The following is a 26,034-nucleotide window of genomic DNA, read 5'->3' as shown; positions in this document are numbered from 1 at the left end:
ACTACCACCACCAATTACTGTCGACTTTCTTCGCCAATTTTTTCGATACTAGTGCACTTTCTAGTGATAGCAGAATAGTGACAGAAGAGTAAAGTAAACAAAATATTATTTAAAATAATAATTTATTATTGTCACAAAATTATTATATTAATCAAATCTTTATAATTGAGACAAAATAATTTTTAGATTTAATGTCATACGCATTTATAAAAATAATTTTTTTTTCATGATAAATTAAAATAGTAAAAAAAAAAAAAATATAAATTATTACGTTTTATATTTTTGTATATATTTTTTTAATAAAAAATTAAAATAAAAAGAGAGAGATGATGATGGGGCAAAAAGTAAAAGAGGGAAGACAAAGGAATCAGAGTAGGCGCCCATGTCTTTCGCCGACCAGTTAAAAGTAATAACGTCCCTTTCAGTACTTCCTTCCTTCCTTCAACCGCCTCCTCTCTCTCTCTCTCTCTCTCTCTCTCTGCGACTATATATAAAACCCTATCTCATCCATCCTCTCTTCTCTCTCAGATTCTTTTGTTCTTTCTCTCTTCCCCTTCTCTCTTCATCGGTTTCTTCCGTAAATATTTTTTACCAATCGGAAGATTTCCGACTCTCAGCTTAGCCTAGGGTTTCGTTTTTTTCTTCGATCTATTATTTTTTTTCAAATTTAGTTCCTTGGGTTTAAATGATTTGTTATTTGAATTTCTGTGTTGTTAACAATTTTGGATTATCAGCTGAATTATGAGAGGGGCAGTTGTTGAGCAATCTCAAGTTGAGAAGACTGAGGATGTTGATAAGGATAAGAAGAAGAAGCGTCGATCCAATCGACGATCCAAACAAAATTCCTCCGTTTCAGGTAATTTCACATATGTATATATATATATATGTTAAATTGTTTGATATCTTCTTTGAAATTCTTGTCGTAGTCATTGCTGTGATTTAACTAAGTTGGGGCACGGAACATAGTTGACTTTGGAATATAGTGGGTTGGAAATTAATTTTTTTTTTTGTTTGGGGGGGGGGGGGATGTTGGAAATTAACATTTACGCTTCAACTTTCTGTCTGATGGATATTTGTGTATCAATCAGTGGTTTTTTTTTTTTTTTTTGTTTTGGTTGGCAAAGTGAAAACCATTTAGTTGTTGGATGTGAACTATGATTTAAAGGCTATTTTTGGTGGCTGAAACTGAAGGAAAGAAAAAGTCATGATTTTGAATTTGGGTTTCCACTTAAATTGATTCTACTGCAAATATTTGTCTTTAGTTGAATTAAGGTTCTCTTTATATATATATATATACGGTTGTCCTTTATTCTTTGTGACAAAGTGAGAGGAAGCAATTTTGTGCTTTTCATGTGGAAAAGATACTCTGCCTGGTAATGAGAAGGCAATGTATCTGTTAAAAAAATTTGCATCTAGGAAAAACAAGAACATCTACATAATTGTAATCTTTCGATTATTTGACCTTTGAGTTCTTTTTGGAAACCAAATGGCCATGTGAATCAAAATTCTGTCTATGTTTGGTAGAGTGATTTAAAAAAAAAATAATGTTTTTTGTTCTCAAAATAGCATAAAATAGAAAAAAAAAAGAAATTGAAAATGGTTGGGTTTGTTGTTTTTGGAAACTTTTCTATAAACCTGAGTTAAAAAGAGCCAGTTTTAACTCAGGCTATTTGGGAATTATCTAAATGTTGTTTCCTGACTCTATTTTTTTAAACCACTTCAAACAGGTTATTACTTATTTTCATTCTGTTAGTTTTGTTGATAACATTGTGGGGATGGAGTTTTCAAAAGTATAGATCATACATCTACTTGCTTTTCAGCTGCAACTTGATTCTTTTGGAATGTGAATTTTATTGACTGTTTATGGTTTCTAAGTTTTCGTTCCTCGTCGTTTGTCTACACTCTCCCCTATATTTGTGAAATGGATGTGTTTGTTGGGTACTGAGATTATCTGTGTTGGCTCTGATGTTTCAATTTTGTGTTTTTGGAGCAGATTGTTGTTGTTCGCTAAATGAATTACCAGCAGAACCTTCAGAAATAATGGGAGGTAGTGGCACACCAAACGAGCAACGACTGCCTGGAGCATGTAATGTTGCTTTTAATTCATTGCCAACAGTACATATAAATGAACAAACAGCACTACAGGAGGTTAGAAGTATGCAAAATCAGCTACTGTTTTCGTCTGATTCTGGTGGAAGAATGCTTTTAAAATCATATCCCAAGACAATTGCTTGCAAGGAGTCAATGGGGTTATATGCAAGTAAGGATTTTCTTATGTCGCATCAGACCTGTCATCAGAGAAAATATTTTGCTCCTCATTGGTCTGTTGAATCTGTTAGTGAGGCATTAGAGGTCAGTCTGCCAATATATTTCAATCAGTATTTGTTTTGATGCTGTTTATTATTGCACCGAATTATTGATCTTTTTAGACCATGTAAACACATCATGGAGAAGAAGAAGAAGGTTGTTATCATATTCAGTGTTTAATTCTGCAGAAAGGCAATGTCTTTAAAGCGCTGTTTCGTGTGAATGCTCACAACAGACTTGAGGTGCGTTATAATTTTTTCCACGTATTTCTGTTGCATCTCCTTGTTCTATTATGACGCAAATATTATGCACTGTTCTGTGTTGTTAGGCCTATTGCAAAATCGATGGAGTTCAAACAGATGTTCTCATCAGTGGAATTGCTGCTCAGAATAGAGCTGTAAGTCTGGGGTTGCTTTTAATAATTTTCTAAATGAAGTGTTGTTGACTTCAACTGTCTGCGTACTTTTTGTACATTGTGCATTTAATGGATGTAAAGTGATAGGAAGTTAACTCACTAATCTTGATTTGTTTGCTTTCTGTTCCTTCATCAGCTGTATACTGTTAATCATTGGCAGTCCCGTTTTTTCTTTAATTCATTGCCAAAGAATGACATCTTAGTAATATCATAAAATACAAACTGTTGGGTTGATCAGGATTATCCTTACTTGAGGTCCATTTTATTTTTATTTTTTAGATCTTTTAAACTATTATCTGAAAGCATTTATTTGTGCATCCAGAAAGATAGTCAATGATTCAAATTTGTACTTCACTGTTTTTTCCGCTTCAGAAGTTAACAAGTTTGATTTGTTAGTCTATGCAAACACTGCTGATGCAATTAGTGAGCTGTTACATTAGATTATAAATGCAATAACATTTTTTTGGGGATGGGTATGCATTCACAACTTTTTACAGTCTAGGGGAAACCGTTTTTTTGCCTTTCCTTTTGAAGCAACAAGGGGTCAAAATTCAAGGGAATGAAACATGCAATTTACTTAATTGGTCATGTGACTAATTTTGGACTTTTTATCTGGCAATACTTTACATTTACATTGTTACCAGATGCTTAAAAGGAAGATTACTATTGTTATTATGGTGGTTCATATTGAAAAATTAATAGCTTCTTCTGACAAACAGCATGTGCGCCCAAATTGTGCCTTTTTTTTTCTTTTCATTTCCTTAAAAAATAAATAAATTATAGTTCACACATTAAATGTGTTTTTAATTTATATGCTGATCCCTGTAGCGATGTATTTTTGATGGAACATTTTCTGTCACATAGGTTGAAGGAGACATTGTTGTGATAAAAGTTGATCCTTTCTCAGCATGGACTAAGATGAAAGGGTCTACTGGGACTTTCAACAATTCTGCTCCATTGGAGGATTATAACTCTGTCTCTGATGCCACTGAGTTGGTTGGTGATAGCTGCAAAGGAAAAAACAAGGTAGATGCAGTTTATGAGTATGTAAATGGTAGAAATGGCTCATTTTCTCCAGAGAAGGGGTTTCAATACGAGGTTGGTACTTCCTCTGGTGCAAATGTTGGTCCGGAAGTAATTGGACAGCACAACTCTGTGTCAGAATATAGTTATAGTTCTGTTAACGGACACTGTCCTTCTGCACTGGATCTTTCACAGGCAGGTTGTTCCAATGACCGGAATGATGTTACAAGTTCAGTAGAGAAGTTGTGCACGTTGATAAGCTCATTCCCATCAAAGAGACCAACTGGCAGAGTTGTGGCCATTATTGAAAGGTCTCCTCGTCGGGATGCTGTTGTTGGATTTCTTAGTGTTAAGCAGTGCCTTTCTTATAGGGAAGGTTGCAGAAAGGAAAATAAGAAGAAAAAGAATTTATTGTCATCTACCAACCGGGAGTACATTATGTTGACACCAACTGACCCAAAGTTTCCTAAAATGATGGTATTTGTGAGAGACTTGCCTGATGTCATCAAGAAAAGATTGGAGGATGGAGATGAAACAACAGAAATGGAACTTGTTGCTGCACAAATTGATGATTGGAGGGAAGAAAATTATCTCCCACAAGCTTGTGTCATGCATGTTTTTGGGAGGGGTGGAGAGATTGAATCACATATTGCTGCAATTTTATTTGAAAATGCAATTCAGTCTTCTGAATTTTCTGCTGAATCACTTTCTTGCCTTCCACGTGTTCCTTGGGAGGTTCCACCGGAGGAACTTAAGAGCAGAATAGATCTAAGAAATATGTGCATATTTACTATTGATCCTTCCACTGCGACTGATCTTGATGATGCGCTATCGGTCGAAAGGCTATCCAATGGCATTTTCAGAGTCGGTGTGCACATCGCTGATGTATCATATTTTGTTCAACCCGACACATCATTAGACATAGAAGCTCAAATTCGATCTACTAATGTCTATTTATTGCGGGGTAAATTACCTATGTTGCCCTCATTGCTTTCAGAGAAACTAGGATCACTTAATCCTGGAGTAGACAGACTCACCTTCTCAATTTTCTGGGACATGACTCTTGCTGGTGAGATTCTGGACCAGTGGATTGGCCGTACTGTCATAAAATCTTGTTGCAAACTCTCGTATGAAAATGCTCAGGCCATTATTGATGGGCTGTTTAATGTGGGTAGTTTTAGTACCTTAGAAGATGGTTGCCCTCAATTGCATGGCCAGTTTGAATGGTCTGATGTTATTAGATCTGTTGAAAGCCTTCATGTAATTTCGAAAACATTGAAGGCGAAGAGGTTTGATGATGGGGCATTGCGTTTGGAAAGCTCCAAACTGGTTTTCTTATTTGACGAAGATGGAAATCCTTACGATGGTATACTTTCAGAAAGGACGGACTCAAATTTCCTCGTTGAGGAGTTTATGCTTTTGGCCAATGTGACAGCTGCAGAAGTAATAACTAGAGCTTATCCTGATAGTGCATTGTTGCGTAGGCATCCGGAACCTAACTTGCGGAAGCTCAGAGAGTTTGAAGTTTTTTGTAGCAAACATGGTTTCGAATTGGACACTTCTTCTTCAGGTCACATTCATCATTCATTAGAGCGGATTAGAGAAACACTCAAGAATGATTCTGTGTTGTTTAATATTCTCTTGTCGTATGCTACGAAGCCAATGCAATTGGCAACATATTTTTGTAGTGGAGATTTAAAAGACAGTGAAAATGATTGGGGGCACTATGCTTTGGCTGTTCCTCTCTACACTCATTTTACTTCACCGCTGCGTAGGTATCCGGATATTGTAGTACACCGGACATTGGCTGCTACAATTGAAGCTGAAGAGATGTATTTGAAGTATAAAAGAACTAGGCAAAAACTGAAGAATGGGAAGGAATTGACAAGATGGTGCTTCACTGGTATTTGTTTTGATAAAGATGCAGCAGAATCGAGTGAAGGTCAGGAAGCATTATCTGCTGCAGCATCAAAACACAGAATTCCATGCATGGAAATACTTGCGGACGTTGCTGCTCATTGCAATGAGAGGAAGCTGGCTAGTAAGCATGTCAAAGATGCTAGTGATAAACTCTACATGTGGTTTCTTCTCAAGAAAAAGGAGGTATTTGTTCTCTTTTTGAATGTAGTCCTCGTCCACTTTTATAACTGAACTTGTACTGCATTTAAATTATGTTTCTCTTCCTTATGATTTACCATAGTTTTATTTGCTTATCTGTCAATTCTCCTAACTGTTGTTAGGTCTTGTGCAGATTATATTGAGTGAAGCAAGGGTACTGGGTCTGGGGCCAAGATTCATGTCAATATATGTCCACAAGTTAGCTGTGAGTAGTTTCCCTACCCATCTCTTTTTTTTTTAGGGTTAATTACACCAATACCTCCTCAACTATTAATGAATATCAGTTTACTCTCCTCATTTGTGAACCTGTACATTTTGACCTGTCAACTATAAAAACCGTAAGATGTCCCCATATTTGGAGGGGATAAGAGTGATGCATTTTTATAGTTGATGGCTTCAAAATATATGGGTTTATGGATGAGGGGTTAAACTAATATTCACTAATAGTTGGTGGCATTCTGGTGTAACTAACCCATTTTATTTATTTATTTCCTTCTCCATTTAGTTAATGCGTGTCCTGCTTGTTAACATGCTTCTAGATTGAGCGGCGTATATATTATGATGAAGTTGACGACCTGAACGTAGAATGGCTTGAATCAATATCCACATTGTTGCTCAATTTATATACACATAAACGCTTCCAGAGGAGAGGTAGCCCAGGTAACTACAGGACACTTGAAGATGTTGCACTTACTGTGAGTCCATTAGAGTTGCCATTGGATTTTCCTGGAGATAGTGGTGACATGGGCTGTGCAAAAGGGAATATTGAACCAAGTAGCAGTGGCTGTGCATCTCAAATAGTAGGGGATACTGGTGTAGCATCACTGGATCTGGCACCCATATCAAAATCGGGAATTGCAGAAGCCATTGAAATTGAGCCTTCTGTATTCCCCCTCACGCTGCACCTTCTCTCAACAATTCCTATTGCCCTTCATGCGGTTGGTGGGGATGATGGTCCTATTGATATAGTTGCAAGACTGTACATGAGCTCATATTTCAGGTAATTTGGAGTTTGGGAGTCATATACTAGTTGTTGCAGTTGACGGACTTAGGATGTTGAAACACAGTTTCTTTTTTTGTTTTTGGAATGGAATCTCTGTTGTAGATATGAAATAGTATATCGTTGAAGTAGTTTTTGAAACTGAATAATCTATGGCTGATGCAATTATGTGTTCGATATTGGATATACATCTTGTGTGGAATAGGCCTTTGTTTTTGTTGGCCATTTCCATCCGGTATAACTCGGTTGACATGCCTGTGTCTGCTATTTCAGTGCCATGCATTGGAGTTGGAGTCTGAGTCTGAGTCTGAGTCCGAGTCCAAGTCTAATTCATTTTGTATCGGAAGCTTTAGCTTTGTTAGACTGCACAACCCAACTAGTTTTTAATGTTGGGTGGTCTGTTGTAGTTGAATTAGTTTCCAAGACATTGATGCACTATCTTGGCTCTCTGGAGTTTGGTGACTGTTGCGGTTTCATGTACTCTTTCAATCTTTTCTTGAACTTTTTGGGATATGTGTATTGCTGTGCTTCTGTTGGTAAGCAATTTAGCAAATTTTTGAAGGGACAATTAAACCGACATTGTGTCGTTGCAATGCTAAAGATGTGTCAGTTAATTATGTTTCATATTTTCATAGGAGCAGTTTGGGCCATTCTTGTGAACATTGTTTGTTTGTTTGGTGTTAAGAAAACATCATATATGTCTTCAATAACACTTAGACATCATATGTGGGGGCTTATCTCATGATAACTTGCTACTATTTGTCGGGCTGAGTTTTTCAATATTTTCAATCTCATTAAAAATTATGTATGTTATATATAAACAGTGTCTTATGTATATAAACAGATTTTTACTACTAGACATGCTTGATGCAGGTACATCATATATGTCTTCATTAACCCTTACGTCAAGTTTGTTTGGTGGATTAGGTTGGATGAGATTATTAGTGAAATAATGGTTAATGAAGAGATTGTTAATGTGGAGATTGTTAGTGAGGGAATTAAGTAAACGTGTGTTTGTTTTGATGATAGTATGGGAGATAGATAGTGATGAGATTGTTAAATTATTATTATATAAAATTAATAAATATTTTTTTTTATATTAAACAAAATAAAACAAATATTAAAACAAACCGGTGCACTTAGTAAAAAAAAAAAAATAATTAAATTAATTAATTAATTTATTTTTATATAAAATAGATTTTATCTCCTTACTATTTTCTTAATCTTAATCAAAATTCAGTCAAGTTAATCCCTTATTGAGAGGATTACTGAATCCCTTGGATTAGGAATCTGTCCTCTCATTTTACTACTAAACATGTGTTGAATGGGACTCACAGCCATAATAGTCTAATCCGACCCCTCAAGTCGCGAAACCAACATAGTGTTAGACAATATATTTGGGGCTTATCTCATGATAACTTATTACTATTTGCCGGATTGAGTTTTTCAATCTCATTAAAAATTATGTATGTTACATATAAACAGTGTCTGATATACATAAACAGTTTTTTACTACTGGACAAGCAGGTTTTGAGGGGTTTTTCCCAAACTAAGCCTCTTTTGCATCTTATTTCCCAAACTAGGCCTAGTTTGGACGGAATTTCAAAACTAAGCTAAAGCGCTATTACAAATCGCGCTTTCACTGTTTGGAGCCCAAAATTTGATGCATAGTGAAAGCGCTATTGTAAAATGCGCTTTTAATTAATAAATCGCTGTTTTAAATCGCGCTTTTAACATAAAATTTTTTTTCTAAAGAAAACGCTATTTGAAATAGCGCTTTCACTGTGCATATAATTTTTTTTTTTTTTTTTTTTAGAAAACGTTATTTGAAATAACGTTTCTACTGTTGACCCTCTGATATACGCACACACCCACAAACACCCAACCCACACTCTTAACCATTAAAATAATATAATTTTTATATATAATAATAATTTATAATAATAAATTATATAATTTTTATAATTTTCATAAATATAAATCATTTTTAGGTTATGGATGGTTTGATTTATAACACGTATGTAAGGGTAAAAATTTTTATAATCAAAAATAATTTTTGCAATTTTTATAATAAAAAATAATTTATAAATTACCAAAAATAATTTATAATACGTATGTATTATAAATATTTTTATAATAATTTATAATACGTATGTATTTACTTTAAATAAATTATATATAATATGTATGCATTATATATATAATTTTTATATATTTACTTTAAATAAATTATTTTTGATACGTATGTATTAAATGTGAAGATGGGTTTACTGTATGTAAATGTGAAGATGGATTTACTGTAAATGTAAATGTGAAGATACGTATTAAATTATTTACATACGTATTAACTATAAATTTTTATAAATTATTTTTGAATAATACATACGTATTATAAAATGTGAAGATGGATTTACTGTAAAAAATTTTAAATAAAAAATGTAAAGATTTAAATAATACATACGTATTATAAATTATTATAAAAAATTTTATAATACATACGTGTTATAAAATTTTATTAATAATTTATTTTATAAAATAATTATTATATATTTATTAATAATTTATTTAAAGTATATATATAATACATACGTATCAAAAATAATTTATTTAAAGTAAATATATAAAAATTATATATATAATACATACGTATTATATATAATTTATTTAAAGTAAATACATATGTATTATAAATTATTATAAAAAATTTTATAATACATACGTATTATAAATTATTTTTGGTAATTTATAAATTATTTTTGATTATAAAAATTGCAAAAATTATTTTTGATTATAAAAATTTTTACCCTTAAATACGTGTTATAAATCAAACCATCCATAACCTAAAAATGATTTATATTTATGAAAATTATAAAAATTATATAATTTATTATTATATATAAAAATTATATTATTTTAATGGTTAAGAGTGTGGGTTGGGTGTTTGTGGGTGTGTGCGTATGTCAAGGGGGTTGGTTTTGGTCAACAGTAGAAACGTTATTTCAAATAATGTTTTCTAAAAAAATAAAAAAAAAAATTATATGCACAGTGAAAGCGCTATTTCAAATAGCGTTTTCTTTAAAAAAAAAATTTTATGTTAAAAGCGCGATTTAAAACAGCGATTTATTAATTAAAAGTGCATTTTACAATAACGCTTTCACTATTCATCAAATTTTGGGCTCCAAACAGTAAAAGTGCGATTTGTAATAGCGCTTTAGCTTAGTTTGAAAATTCCGTCCAAACTAGGCTTAGTTTGGGAAATAGGATGCAAAAGAGGCTTAGTTTGGAAAAAGCCCCAGATTTTGAAGTTCTTATTAAAATATACACGTGGGATTCACTATTTTTTTGTCTAATGATGCACAATACATGTATGCATAATATGAGTTTCATTTACATGTAAATTTTTTTAGAAATTACGGAAAGAAGAAGAAGAAGAGTGTTAACTTTTGTAACAAAATAAATTTTAAATTTTAAATTTTGTCAATTTAAATTATAATATTTTTATTTGTTTTCTATCAAAACTATTAAGTAAAAATGATGGAAAAATTGTAATAAGAAATGTTAGCGCAATTAAAACCGATCAATTGTATATATCAGGTATTCACTTTTTTATTTTTTAACAAATTAGAAAAAATAAATATTCTCAAACACATTATTAATTTTTTTTAATCTCATTAAAAAGTTAAAAAAAATCATAAAATGAATAAAAAAAATCAAAGCCCCAAATCCAAAGAGATTCATTTTGGAAATTGATTTTTTTAATACTTTTTGACTTTTTATGAGTTTTTTTATTTTTATTTTAAATAATAATAATTTAATTAATAACATTTATACAAAATGAAAAATCCTGGCCCTACATAAGGTTATCCCCCAACTAGTAGTGGCTAGAATTACCTTTGCAGCCAAACACTCCCTCAAATCCCTAAACAGAAATTTACGCGCCAAAATATTTTCAGAGCCAAGAAAAAGAAGAAGAAGAATGATAGGATTATCATTATATATACATCGATACATTTATATATATATATACAAACTTCTTGGGTGAAGAGTAGTAGTACGTAATTATGGCCGCAATCGGATGGTACGGACCTCTGATCGATCTCTCCAAAGCTTCTTCTCACATTGGCGATTACGTTCAGTTACTCGTTTTCATTCACAGATCTACTCCCATTCAGGTCTCTCTCTCTCTCTCTCTCGCTCGCTCAAGCATTGTTATTTGCTCAATTATTTTATAGTGTGTTCTTGAAATTGTAGCTTTGAAGAAATAAAATTAGTTGGTTTGATTTTGGTATTGTAAATTTGAAAGATTTCAATTTTGGGCAGTATAAGATGGCGAAAAGAGGTGGAGAAGTTATTAGGACAGACATTCAGGTCGGTGACGATACACGCAGATTTTTTTCTGTATCCATTTGGCAAAAGCAAATTGGTTCCATGGTTTTTGCTGGTGATATTGTTTTGCTGCAAAGTAAGGTCTTGTTTTGTGCTCCTAATTAAGCTTTATTTAATGACAATTACATATATTTGAAAGCAGCATGTGATTATTGGGCTCTCTTGTGCTTCAACTATGCTCGATTTCGCAAGCATAGCTGTATATATGTACTCACTACTCTGTTTGCTTGATTATTTTGTTACTGTGATTTTTCGTTGTTTTTGTTTCTGGGTATGTTTTGTCGTGGTTGGGTTTTCACCATTTAGTCCTATTGGTTTGAGAACATTTTTTTTGCCCCATTTTGGCTTTACATTTCATTGGAAAACCTACATTTTTCGTACTGATGTTGAGTTTATAAAGTGGCAACTTGGCAAGGCAGTGAGTGACAAATTTGAGGTAAGTTCAGTGGAAATAAACTCTTGACAAGCAAACAGCTATGAGGTTTGTGGATTCTTGCCGAATTTTACATTAATGGGAATTAATAAAAGCATGAGAGATGCTCTCAAAACCCCCAAAAGGTCCAATCTAGGAGAATTAAAAAAAAAAAAATTTAGAAACTTGAAGAAATCAAATTGCAAAACCCTCTGAAGCTTGTTAACAAGCAAAAAGGGGAAATATCCAAGCCCAAAGCGTCAAGACAGTTAGGGTGCGATTCCCTCAAGAGCCATCAGGAAGAACCTCGTCTAGTATTCTAATTTGGTCTAAAAAGAGCCTCACTAAGAGACCTTCTAAATAAAGCCGAAATCAAAGGCTCTATCTAGAACTTAGTATCAGGAACCTCCTGCTTGGGATGAGGAATCAATGTGAGATCACATGATGAAAAAAGAGTCACGAGTGGAATACATTTTCTCTTTGGTTTATGTTAAGTGGACTTGGGTATGGGTATTGAGTGCGAGCATGTGTGTCAGATTCATCTAATTCTCATGTCCAAGGACATGTGGACATTGCAAAATATGCATATTACTTAATATATACTCTTTTTTTTCTAGGGAAAAATGGTATTTGCAAAATGTCTTACAGCAAGCAGTTTATGCATAATATGAAGTTTAATGCATACTTATATGCTAAACTTGAATTATTAAATATTTTCTATGGTCAATGTTCAACTGCACATGTTGGACACATATCTCATACCCTTACCTAAGTGTTGAGCATCCAACATGAGTACTTCATCCATTTGATTTAGAAAAGTTCATGTAATATAGCTTCTGGAATTATTGAATTTGTAATAACTTAAGTGTATAGCATACATAAGATATAGAAACTATTTGAGTAGATGGGGTTGTATATCTAATGCAGTTAGTGCTGCTTCTTTTCTTTCTTTCAGTTTCCGTTTCTGTTCAGTGGTGCAGGTTGTTCTGCGTCCATTGTTTTTTTTAATTAGCATTTTTTAATCTTTGATTGTTTTTTCATTCTTGGAATTTAGCTGCATATTTTATTCATTGAAATATTATTCTCTCAGGTAGTCAATGTATTTAATTCCTTTCTTTTTATGCTATGTCAGTTTTGAAGTTTTGTATCGTAAATAGTGTCGGATCAATCTTCTGTGTAAAAAAAATAAATTAAAATAAAGTCAAACAAATAAATAAATAAAGTACCGTATTTATTTATCGAACTGAATTAAAAGTTCAAAGACCAAGTCGAGTGTGTGACACTCTGTCCTTAAGACAGATTCGCCCCGCTACGGTGTTTACGGTTGAGTGACGTCTATCTCCCAGGATACAATGATCTTCACAAACTTGTAGTAGCACACCAAACAAATTTGTACGGCGAACCAAACCTTGTGTTCTATACTCTCTTAATATTTATTCCTAAAACTAGAATGAAGAATAAATGTACTAGAGTAAAATCTGGACAGCAAAAACAAAAATGCAGACTTCAAATTTTTTCATTCTTCGAACTATTGGAAAATTGATCTATATATAGGCACGAAAGGTGACCAAAAATTTGTCCGAACAGGTGCAAAGACCTCCTAACAGATGTGACAAAATTATGAACAGGTTTAGTTCAAATTTTGAACAAAATTGCAACCTGTTATAATACAAACAATTCCGGACTGTTGCACAACCAACACCAATTATTCAAACTTTGAAAAGTGAATCGCAATGGACCAAGTCAACTTGATGGAACTTTAATTTTTTTTTTTAAAACTATTGAAATATAGTTTTATATATATATATATATATTCAAATAGTTTAATACATATATATTTAAATAGTTTAATATATATATAAAATTAGATTTCAATAGTTTAAAAAAAAAAAATTAAAGTTCCATCAGGTTGACTTGGTCCTTTGCGGTTCACTTTTCAAAATTTGAATAATTGGTGTTGGTTGTGCAACGGTCCGGAATTGTTTGTATTATAACAGGTTGCAGTTTTGTTCAAAATTTGAACTAAACCTGTTCATAATCGTTAAAAATACTGTATTATTGATTGTTTGATCTTAATATTTTATATTACAAATCAGAGTGGCATTATATAGGAGAGGGTTTGGGTAGGTGAGGAGTAGGTGAGGGTAAATTGGTGGTAGGTGGAGTGTAGTAGGTGAGTGTGAATGGTAAATTCTAACAGCCCCCCGCAAACTCAAGGAGGATAGAAACTAACCAACTTGAGTTTGAAAAGAGGAACAAAACAAGAAAATACATAAAAATAAAAAAGGATAGGAGACACTGTATGGTCGTGTCAGACCATGGGTGAAGACACTGTATGGTGGTGTCATAACGTGGTAGAGGACACTGTATGGTGGTGTCATAACATTGTAGAGGACACTGTATGGGGGTGTCATAACGTGTAGAAGACAGTTTATGGGGTCATGTCGGACCGTTGTAGCAGACACTGTTGTGACAGTTGTTGTGACAGTTTACGGAGTCTTGCTGGACCCTTGTAGAAACTAACCGGAATCAATGTCGGGACAGTTTACAGAGTCTTGTCGGACCCGTGTAGAAACTAACCGGAATCTATGTCGGGACAGTTTATGGGGTCATGTCGGACCGTTGTAGCAGACACTGTTGTGACAGTTGTTGTGACAGTTTACGGAGTCTTGCTGGACCCTTGTAGAAACTAACCGGAATCAATGTCGGGACAGTTTACAGAGTCTTGTCGGACCCGTGTAGAAACTAACCGGAATCTATGTCGGGACAGTTTATGGGGTCATGTCGGACCGTTGTAAAAGTTGCACCCTCAAAAGGTGTGCCCAATTTTTTTCAAAAGGCGTGCCATCAAAAGGCGTGCCATCAAAAGGCGTGCCATCAAAAGGCGTGCCCACTTTATCAAAAGATGTGCCATGAAAAGGCGTGCCAGTTTGTCGGGCGGCAAGAGGCGCGCAATGCGCGTGGCTGGCCCTGGCTATTTAAAACAAGGTTGAGGCGAAGGCTGTGCATATGAGTCTGAAACCTCTGAACGCTCGGAGAGCTTGTCTCTGCAAATCTTGAAACACCCGGAAACCAACCCTTCTCTGAAACACTTAGCAACTCAAAAAACATGGCCTCTTCTTCCCGTCCAGCTACCCAGAACCTGCTCACGCTCTTTCCAGAACTGAACGAGCCCACAAGAGAAATAACTGGGGCGGTGGCCAGTGAACCGCAACCAAACACCTCTGGTTTTGCTCCATTGAACTTTCCGATGCGGTCGGTGGAGCAAAAAATGGCGATGCAAACTGATATTGAGGCTAATCAGTATACTCTGAAGTCATGCGTGGAAACCATGACGGCGGTCACAAATTTGTCGAACCGGCTGCAGAGTAGGACAAATGAGGTACAGCATTTAAATTCCCAGCTGGCTCTGCTCCAACGCATGTATAAGGATGCGCGAGCAGAGATAAGCGTGCTAAGGGCAGAAAACAAGGAGCTGAAGCGGAAGGCCACCGTGATGTTTCGATTTGGAGGGCCGCCATATGCGGCAGTAGAGGAGTATGGGGGAGTGAACGTGCTCGGTGGACAAGGAAACACGGAAGCAACACCGTCAAGGGCCGCCCAGGACGGAGGCAAGAAGAAGAGACCTGCAGCAGAGTAGAGAAGAAAAATCCCGCCTGCGGATGTGTTTTTTTTTTTGTTTTTGTTTTGTTTTGTTTTGTTTTGTTTTGTTGTGTTTTTTTTTTTTTTTTTTTTTTTTTTTTTTTTTTTTTATGTAAAATGGTGATCGGGGTCGATCCCGGAGATGAATAAAATAGGGTGTGTTGTGCAAATGTGTAATTTGTTTTTGTTTTTTTTGTTTTTTTTGTTTTTTTTGTTTTTTTTGTTTTTTTTTGTTTAAATAAAATAAAAGAAAGGAAAAGAAGGGGGACAAAGAAAGTTGGGTGCCGTGTTGTTTTTGTTTCAAAAGAGGAAGTAAAATAATAATAAAAAAAAAAGTTGAGTGGAAAGAATGAAAAAGAAAAAAGATGGTGGAATGGCTCAGGCTTTTGAAGTAAAATAATAAAAAAAGAAAAAGAAAGTTGAGTGGAAAGAATAAAAAAAGAAAAAAAAGATGGTGGAAAAAAAGATGGTGGAGATTTACAGGTGGGATTTACAGGTGCTGTTGGTTTTATTCTTTCTTTGGTTTGGGTTGTTTCTTTCGGTTATGTAAAAGACATTCTTATATCAGATGTGGAGATGGTAAATGTTGATATTGCTATTGAGGCTACAGGTCAATTTGATTCTCACCCAGATGAGAAATTTGATCCGGATGCACTTCCAGTTGTCCAACTCATCACATTCAAGGACATAGTTGGCACAAACATCACTACTGCAGGGATGTGTCCCAGTAGCAGGCGCATGTATGTTAGTTGCGGGTGCAGGTGCTGGGCAAGCCAACATCACACACAACAGAGTGTGCGTGGTCGGCGCGGGCCAATCACGGCCAGAAGCAGCGTCAATATCGCAAAGGTTGGAGGCAAAACGGGCAGGTCAAGCGAGGTGAGGAGTGGCGCACACAGGGCAGTGTGACGGCTGGCTCTCGCGTGGGACGACGGGCACAAGACAGTGTGGTAAGGGGCAGTGGCAGCTCACGGCGGTGTTCTGCAACATAAGGGAAGTCGAGGGAGGCGAGGTGGAAGTCGTCGTCGTCAAGGAGGATGTCGTCGGGGAACCGGAAGAAGGTCGCGAACTGGGCGCGACGGTGGTGGGAGCAGCGGGTGGGGGTGTCTGCCAGCTGATCCATGTCTGTGAGGCCGGAGTGTACGGCGGCGATGGACTTTCCGGCGAATGACTTGTCGGAAAAAAAGTTGCTGACTGATGGTTAAAGTATTCCTTCGGCAGTGCAAGGAAGGCTCCGAGTCGGGCTGCGATATGAAGGCAAACCCGCCGGAGACTCGGGAGCAATATGGCGAAAAACTCGAAGTTAAAGTGTAGAAAATTCCAGCGGGCAGCGAAGGCAAAGTTGCCGGCCGGCTGCCCGCCGGTGAGAAAAAAAATAGGCCTAAATCTTATTGCTCTGATACCACGTTAAAAATACTGTATTATTGATTGTTTGATCTTAATATTTTATATTACAAATCAGAGTGGCATTATATAGGAGAGGGTTTGGGTAGTAGGTGAGGAGTAGGTGAGGGTAAATTGGTGGTAGGTGGAGTGTAGTAGGTAAGTGTGAATGGTAAATTCTAACAATAATTTTGTCACATCTGTTAGGCTGTCTTTGCACCTGTTCGGACAAATTTTTGGTCACCTTTCGTGCCTATATATAGATCAATTTTCCAGCAGTTTGAAGAATGAAAAAATTTGAAGTCTGCATTTTTGTTTTTGTTGTCCAGATTTTACTCTAGTACATTTATTCTTCATTCTAGTTTTAGGAATAAATATTAAGAGAGTATAGAACACAAGGTTTGGTTCGCTGTACAAATTTGTTTGGTGTGCTACTACAAGTTTGTGAAGATCATTGTATCTTGGGAGATAGACGCCACTCAACCGTAAGCACCGTAGCGGGGTGAATCTGTCTTAAGGACAGAGTGTTACACACTCGACTTGGTCTTTGAATTTTTAATTCAGTTCGATAAATAAATATGGTACGTCATTTATTTATTTGTTTGGCTTTATTTCAATTTATTTTTTTTGCACAGAAGATTGATCCAACAATCTTAAGACAGTTTCGAATTATTCTGTTTACAGAATTTTTCGTTTGTTTCCCTTTTTCATTCTTCGTAAATAATTTCGGGAAAAAAAAAATATTTTCTGTGGATTTACAAAATAATATTCTGGTTGGAAAAACAAATAGTGATTATATGCTATTTGACAGATAGTAGTAATATACTGTCTATTTTCTTTGACAACTAATAGTACGATACTGGTGTCATTAACAATTCAGAATATATTTTTGTGGAATTTTGTAAGAAAATTAATTTTGGTTTTTAGAAATTATTTTCTGAGTTTTCATTAATTAAAATTATGTTTTAGTATTTTAATTATTGAAGTGTTACAGAAATTAATTTTCTGTGTGGAATTAATTTGGTTAAATAAAATTTTATTTTATTTCCAAATTAATTAAAAAAATAAAAGTTACATTTTTGTTTCTTTTATTTTTACAGAATTTAATTCTGTGAATTTGAATTAGTTTTCTGTGTGAAATTAATTTGGTTAAATAAAATTTTATTTTATTTTATTTCCAAATTAATTGAAAATAAAAGTTACATTTTGTTTTGTTTCTTTTATTTTAACAGAATTTATTTCTGTAGTTTTGGTTTAATTTGGTTAAATAAAATTTTATTTTATTTTCAAATTAATTAGAAATAAAAGTTACAATTCTTGTTTCTTTTATTTTTATAGAATTTAAAATTCTGTGGTTTTTTGGCTTTAATTTTCTGTGTAGTATAATTCTAATTATAATTTTGTTTTATAAATTAGAATTGATGGCTACTGAAACGAATGCCCAAACAAGTACTACTGTGGCGGCTGCAATGACGCCAATCCCCTTTTCTGTTGTAATAGTACCGGTAAATCACTGAGAGAAGCTAGAGAAGTTCTCAGGAACTGACTTTAAAAGATGGCAATAGAAAATGTTGTTCTATCTTACAACTCTGAACCTGGCTCGTTTCCTCCGTGAAGATGCTCCTATCCTGAAAGAGGATGAAACCGACCGGCAAGTGGTTGTTGCGGTTGATGCTTGGAAACATGCCGATTTCCTTTGCCAGAATTACATCTTGAACGGACTTGACAACACATTATACAACGTCTACAGTCCAATCAAGACAGCAAAGGAACTTTGGGAATTGTTGGAGAAAAAGTACAAAACAGAAGATGCCGGCTCAAAGAAATTTGTGGTTGGCAGATTCTTGGATTTTGTAATGGTTGATTCAAAAACTGTGATCAGCCAAGCTCAAGATTTCCAACTCATTCTGCATGACATTTACGCAGAAGGTATGTCTCTCAGTGAATCCTTCCACGTTGCAGCCTTAATTGAAAAATTACCAAAAGGTTGGAAGGAATTCAAAAACTACCTCAAACACAAGCGCAAAGAAATTTCTATGGACGAGTTAATTGTGCGTTTAAGGATTGAGGAGGACAACCGCAATTCTGAAAAGCGGACTGGTAAGCATCCTATGGAGTCTAAGGCAAATGTGGTGGAATATGCTTCAAAAACCAACAAACGAAAGTCTTTTGGAGAAAGTTCATCACAAGGCTCTAAAGGGAGGGAAAATAAAAAGTACAAGTTTAATGGCAAATGTTACATCTGTGATAAAGAGGGACATCGGGCCAAAGATTGCCGTAGCAAAGGCAAAAGCAAAAGAAGAACAGGCAAGAAGCCTGCTCAAGCCCACATGACCGAAGTGGACAATATTTCCAACGGTGTAGATGACATCAATCTTTCTGCAGTTGTTTCCGAGGCAAATCTTGTCGGAAGTCCTAAAGAATGGTGGGTGGACCTGATGCTACTCGCCACATTTGTGCCGACAAAAAGATGTTCACATCTTATTCTACAGTGGACAATGGTGAACAACTCTTTATGGGCAACTCCTCAACTTCCAAAGTTGAAGGATAATGAAAGATTGTACTCAAGATGACATCTGGAAAGGAACTCACTCTCAATTATGTGCTGCATGTACCGGATATTCGCAAGAATCTTGTTTTCGGATCTTTGTTGAGTAAGAATGGGTTTAGGCTAGTTTTTGAAAGCGACAAGTTTGTACTTATCAAAAACGGGATGTATGTAGGAAAATGTTATATGTCTGATGGCCTTTTCAAATTAAATGTAATGACCGTTGTACCCTCAGTTATTAATAATAATACATCTTCTTCTTACTTGCTTGAGTCTTTAAATTTATGGCATGGTAGACTAGGACATGTTAATTATGGATCTTTACGTAGATTAATTAATATGAATTGTTTACCTAAATTTGACATTGATTCAAATCATAAATGTAAAATTTGTGTTGAGGCAAAATTATCTAAAACTCCTTTTCATTCAATTGAAAGAGTACGGAATCACTTGAATTAATTCATAGTGACATTTGTGATTTTAAATCAATTCAAACCAGAGGTGGGAAAAAGTATGTTATCACTTTTATAGATGACTATACTAGATATAGTTATGTTTATTTAATTCGAATCAAGGATGAAACTTTGGAAACTTTCATTCAATATAAGAATGAAGTTGAAAATCAACTTGGTAAGAAAATTAAGAAACTTAGAAGTGATAGAGGTGGTGAATATGAATCACCTTTTGGTGAATTTTATAAAGAACATGGAATAATTCATCAAACCACTGCTCCTTACTCACCTCAGCAAAATGGAATTGCTGAAAGGAAAAATAGGACTTTAAAAGAAATGATGAATGCCATGTTAATAAGTTCTGGATTACCTCAGAACTTGTGAGGGGAAGCAATACTTTTTGCTAATTATATACTTAATAAAGTACCCCGAGAGAAAGTGAATCAAACACCTTACGAATTGTGGCATGGAAGAGTACCATCCTACAAATACTTAAAAGTGTGGGGGTGTTTGGCTAAAGTGGCTATTCCTAGTCCTAAAAAAACTAAGATAGGTCCTAAGACCATTGATTGCATTTTCATTGGTTATGCGAAGAATAGTAGTGCATATCGGTTTTTGATTCATAAATCAGAAAATTCCGAAATGCATGTAAATACTATTATTGAGTCTCGGAATGCATCATTCTTTGAACATATATTTCCAAATAAGACTGGACAGGAAACTAGTAACAATAAAAGATCTCATGATGTTATTACTAGTCAGAATCAAGAACATGATCAAGAGCAAGAGTTAGACGAAAATGAGGAAGAAGAACCTAGGCGTAGTAAACGTGCTAGAACTTCAAAATCTTTTGGCCCAGATTTTTTAACATTTTTGTTAGAAAATGAGCCTTTAACTTTTAAAGAGGCTATGTCCAGTCCTGAAACTCCTTTATGGAAAGAAGCTGTCAACAGTGAAGTTGAATCCATCTTACAAAATCACACTTGGGAATTGGTGGATTTGCCACCAGGTTGTAAACCTCTTGGGTACAAGTGGATTTTCAAAAGAAACTTGAAAGTGGATGGATCAATAGACAAATACAAGGCAAGACTTGTAGTCAAAGATTTTTGACAAAAAGAAGGTCTAGATTACTTTGATACATACTCACCGGTTACTAGAATAACATCCATTAGAATGCTAATTGCCATTGCATCTCTATACAATCTAGAAATTCATCAAATGGATGTTAAAACCGCTTTCTTAAATGGTGAGTTAAATGAAGAAATTTACATGGAACAACTAGAAGGGTTTTCTGTTCTAGGGAAAGAAAAGAAAGTGTGTAAATTGGTAAAATCATTATATGGTTTAAAACAAGCGCCAAAGCAATGGCATGAGAAATTTGACAAGGCAATAATGTCAAATGGATTTAAAATTAATGAGTGTGACAAATGTGTTTATATTAAAAACACAGATAAAGGTTATGTCATTGTATGTCTTTATGTAGATGATATGCTCATCATTGGTAGTAATAATGACATGATTAAAGCTACCAAGAAAATGTTGAATAAACATTTTGGCATGAAGGACATGGGCATTGCTGATGTAATACTTGGTATGAAAATTTCCAAAACATCAGAAGGATATACTTTGTCACAATCTCATTATATTGAGAAAATACTTGACAAATTCAGCAAAGATGATGATCATCTTGCTAGAACTCCTATAGATGTTAATTTGTATCTTTCTAAGAATGTACAGGAAAGTATTTCTCAATTAGAGTATGCCCAAATTATTGGAAGCTTAATGTACTTAATGAACTGCACTTGCCCAGATATAGCTTATGCAGTAAGTAAATTAAGTAGATATACGAGTAATCCGGGAGGAGAACACTGGAAAGCAATTATAAGGGTTCTTAGATATCTCCGATTTACTCGTAACATTGGGCTTAACTATACTAGATATTCAGCAGTACTTGAAGGATACTGTGATGCAAATTGGATATCGGATACTAGAGACTCGAAGTCCACCAGTGGGTATGTCTTTACTCTTGGTGGGGCGGCTGTATCTTAGAAATCTTCCAAACAGACTTGTATTGCTAGGTCTACTATGGAATATGAATTCATAGCTTTAGACAAAACAGGGGAAGAAGCAAAATGGCTTCGCCACTTCCTTGAAGATATTCCAATTTGGCCAAAATTGGTGCCTGCTATATGCATACATTGCGATAGTCAATCAACTATAGGTGGAGCACAGAGTCATATGTATAACGGTAAGTCACGACACATTCGTCGTCGACATAACACCGTTAGACAACTACTCTCTAATGGAATTATTTCTATAGAATATGTTAAGTCTAAAAACAACATAGCGGATCCACTAACCAAAGGGTTAGCAAGAGAGTTAGTTGAGAATTCATCGAGGGGAATGAGACTTAAGCCTATTAAATAAGAGTTACCACAACAGCAACCCAACCTAGTTGGCTGGAGATCCCAAGATCTAGGTTCAAAGGGACAACCGAGTTGTGATTGACTCAGAAAGATCACTGGGGAGTCTAACTCCTACCCATTTCTTTGATGAAATAGTGATGTCTGCAGTGTTTGAGGTTAAGTAAAATTTTAATGATTCTTATAACTAGGCAAACCTAGTGGAGTATGGCAGGATACTCTTCATAAGAATCACCTATGTGAGTGTGAACTGGGCCGGTTCTATGAGATTTGTGAAGGGTTACAAATTCTCTAGAGCACTCATGAAAGACCAGGTTGTTCAGGGTCAAAATGAATACAATAGTGAGAACTAAACTGTGTCTGGGGATATACTGTGTGAGTTCTATTGTCTTGGTTTACACAAACGGCTGAACAGTTCAAGACATCATGTTCACTGGTTAGCTAGTAAATTTGATAGTGTCTCACAAGGGAAGGTTCAAAGCCAAAAGCTACCTATCCTTTGCAGAATATTTCCAATTTCTGTACTCTCTGTAATTAGATCATGTTGTTGCATTTTCTCTCTGTCAAATTCCATTCATGTGGGGAATTGTTGGAAAAATGGTTTAATATAGGCATATTTTTTGAGCCCATTTTTAAGTAGGCCCCAAACGTTGGTTGGGGTGGGTCCGAATATATATATATATATATATATATAATTATTTGAATAGTTTAATCATTTTTAGGAAACCACTTAAGGAAACCAAAAAATAAATTTAGAATTAAATTAAATTCCCACAATAATTTTTATTGAAAAAATTCAAATGAATTTTATCTAAAAAATTAATGTTAGACTCGAAACGACGTCAACTTCCCATTCACTCATAAATGGTTTTGACGTTCTGTCTTCACCGTGTGACTTGCCATGTGGCAAGGAACACTTCACCTCTTCGGACCCACTCCAACCAACGTTTGGGGCCCACTTAAAAATGGGCTAAAAAAATATGCTTATATTAAACCATTTTTCCAACAAATAGTATAACTGATTCTTGTCTGACGTGGAGTTTTGATATATTTGTGCATCATACAGATGTCAAGGTTACAAAATTTGGAGATTTTGTTGAGGCCAGAACCATCCAATGCTCATCTTTACAATGTTTAGTCCACCCTAGTGAATCACTTGTTTCTAAGGGTATGTGTTCTTTTCCTCTTGTTTTAAGGGATTTATTTTTTATTTTATTTCTGTAGGTTTTGTGGTAGAGGCGGCATAATGTCCTTTCTCTGTTGCTTAAGGTTACTTGGTAGTTTGAAATGGCTTTATTTGCTTGGGATGTTGCTTGCTGTGAATTCTCTGAATTTATTCATATTATTTTATGCATATGTTTCAATTGAAGTGGATATTAGGATTGAAATCATAATGATGTCTCATTTGATTGCCTTGTTATGTTTCTGTTAATCTATCATAGCAAATGCAACTTACTTAACTCTACTCGATAAATGGGATATAAGATGTTATCTTCATGTTTTAGGTGTGGAGGGCATCATAGGGGAATGTCGAGTTGGTGTAAGAACAAAGGAAAAGCTTAGGAAAGTTATTGAGTGGGTGCAGCAAACTGGGTCCGCTCTTTGCAATGTGCAATTGCACAGGCACCAAGTATTCTCTTTGACTTTTAAGTTCTTAGAAAGAAGTATTTTAATCAGCGAGTTCCTTGTTTCGTGCATGATACATGTTTGATTTTCACTGTTTATAACTTCTGCAGCCTATGAGGCAACAATCTATAAACTGGAAAGTGCATGGAGAGAGAGGCTCTCAGGACTTCTTTTCTCTTTTAGAAGTGTCACATCTAACTGATTCTTGCAAGGCTACTTTCTATGCATCCATTGGTGAAATTTTTCTGAAACATCTTCATGAATCTGAGGAGGAGAGAATGTTCATCAGTAGGAGATTATGGACAACGGGAGAGAATAATTTGACTGAAGATCTCATTTGCTCTGGTTGCCAACTATGCGGCTCTCCATTGAATTCTGAGTTGGGGCATAGAGAAGACTCAGTTCTGCTTTCAACTGTTTCATGATTTATCATGATCATATTAGTTACTGAATTAGCGTGTCATCCATCCTTGTTTGCAGGTCTACTACGTTCGACCAAACCAACATTCCACTCTATTGTCCAAAAAGCACTAGTCACCTCCATTTAATAACCTCAATATACAGACCCTTCATGGTATGGCTGGCTTGTTGGTCTTAATTTGATCTTTATGGGAGAGTTTCTTACTTGTGACATTATGAATATTGTATACTTTGCGGAAAAAACTTGCTGTCCAGGGTTGCAAATTTACTTGATTCTTCTGTTTAATTATTCATAATTGGCTTATTCTCTTTATGCATTTACTTGTATCATCATCCTGAAGGATAAGAATTTCAAAAGATAATTTCTAAACTCTCCTGATCTACCATACTTCATTTTGTGGAACATTGCATCTCTTAATCGAAGGTCCATTGAAAACCCTTTGAATACCAAGTACCACATTGAGCTGCAGCTTGGCTTGTAATCTATACTAATATATAAAGGGTGAACACCAGTTTGGTGTTCCCCCTTTTTTTGAAGTCGTGTCAATTTTTCATTTCACCAAATTATCTAAATACAAATTTGTTATTCACAGTTCAGTGAGTTCCGTCTTTGTTGAATTTAAGGGTAAGATATGAAAATACACAGTTAATCCCAAAGGGTTGGCCTGGTGGCAAGCCCTTGGTCTTGGAGGTGTGCTCCCTCCAAGGTTTAGGGATCGAAACCTTCCTTGCCAAGGGCCTATGCACCCTGGGGATTAGTCGGGCCTCGATCTGGACACCCCAATGCCAATAAAAAAGAAAAGAAAAAAGATATGGAAATACACGGTTAGAGATAAGCCCCAAATCTTAATACACCTTGAAATTCTTGGTGATCTTCCTAACTATAACATCAATGAACCTAAATATGGATCAACTGGAATAAAGTGGTAGGTGTTTTTTCTTCTTCTTGATAAATTTGCAATTGATTCTTCTTCATTATTTTGAAAATAAATTGGCGACTGATTGTCACCATGCGAGCATTGGAATATTATCTTTGGACTTCGTACAAGATTCGTACAATTTTATATATTTATTTAATATTATTTTTGAATGTGGTCATCTCCTATAAACTTGCCAAGCATAACTGATTTCTGTCTTCATTTGCAGTTATACGTATGGGATGACTCGAAATATATTCCTCTCCTCGTCAAAAACAAGGCTGCTGAACTCTTGTTTGGAAACATCAAGGCTGAGAGAGTATACTCCTGCTATAGAGAGCGAAATCATGATCAAACCCCTAATCCAAACAATGTTCAGAACACGGATCATTCTGATGCAAGAGCTACTACTACTCAGCTGAATGCTGCCGAGAGTGAAGTTAACTGTCTTCACCCTCCACGGGAAGGTAAGAGCTTGGGACAAAAGGGAAAACAGAAGTCTGAAGCCCCAAACTTGTATTTGATTTGGTTAGTATTGCTTAAAGTTTTGATGCAACAAGGGAAGAATAGTCCTCTGAAATTCAAAGTTACAGTCAATGTGGGCAGAGATTGGGAAAGCGGGAGATTTGAAATGGTTTCTGTGTCGATACCATGCTTTGGAATGATGGCGTCCTCGGTTTAGGTTACAGTTATACTTATTTCTATGTCTATATCTATATCTATATATATGAGCATATAGTAGCAACAAAATAGCAAAAAACAACTCATGCATCCAAGTCTAATTGATTGGAATACAAGGCTTTGTTGGTTTGCAGGTTCTTATTGTTTACTGACCAATTAGTTTGGTTGTATTTTCGTTATGTTTTCGATTTTCATTTTCTGGAAAACACAAGAAACTCATTTGAATAATTGTTTTTGAGGAACTATTTTAGGGAAACTCATTAACAGTCCGTATGCCTTCA

General features: G+C 35.0%; 2 protein-coding genes across 3 annotated transcripts; both read left to right on the top strand.

The window, feature by feature from the left end:
* Positions 1–346: 346 nt before the first annotated feature.
* Positions 347–7,480, top strand: LOC114257503 (DIS3-like exonuclease 2). Its single transcript, XM_028197272.2, has 7 exons — positions 347–856; positions 1,994–2,352; positions 2,496–2,549; positions 2,636–2,704; positions 3,587–5,848; positions 5,997–6,068; positions 6,403–7,480. Exons 1-7 carry the CDS (start codon positions 742–744, stop codon positions 6,865–6,867), a joined length of 3,396 nt encoding a protein of 1,131 aa, XP_028053073.2. The 5' UTR covers positions 347–741; the 3' UTR covers positions 6,868–7,480.
* A 2,676-nt stretch (positions 7,481–10,156) lies between these two features.
* On the top strand, positions 10,157–25,886 carry LOC114257504 (uncharacterized). Of its 2 annotated transcripts, XM_028197273.2 has the most exons (7): positions 10,160–11,035; positions 11,184–11,325; positions 23,176–23,277; positions 23,615–23,739; positions 23,846–24,114; positions 24,216–24,309; positions 25,302–25,886. In XM_028197273.2, the coding sequence occupies exons 1-7, from the start codon at positions 10,925–10,927 to the stop codon at positions 25,752–25,754; spliced, it is 1,296 nt and encodes a 431-aa protein (XP_028053074.2). In that variant the 5' UTR covers positions 10,160–10,924; the 3' UTR covers positions 25,755–25,886. The 2 variants fall into 2 exon arrangements, with proteins under 2 accessions (XP_028053075.2, XP_028053074.2); XM_028197274.2 differs by lacking the exon at positions 23,176–23,277 and having other exon boundaries at positions 10,157–11,035.
* Positions 25,887–26,034: the final 148 nt, after the last annotated feature.

This window comes from Camellia sinensis, chromosome 6 (assembly GCF_055761805.1).
Source record: "Camellia sinensis isolate YWXY chromosome 6, ASM5576180v1, whole genome shotgun sequence".
Lineage (NCBI taxonomy): Eukaryota > Viridiplantae > Streptophyta > Magnoliopsida > Ericales > Theaceae > Camellia > Camellia sinensis.
This window is presented reverse-complemented; position numbering and strand designations above follow the sequence as displayed.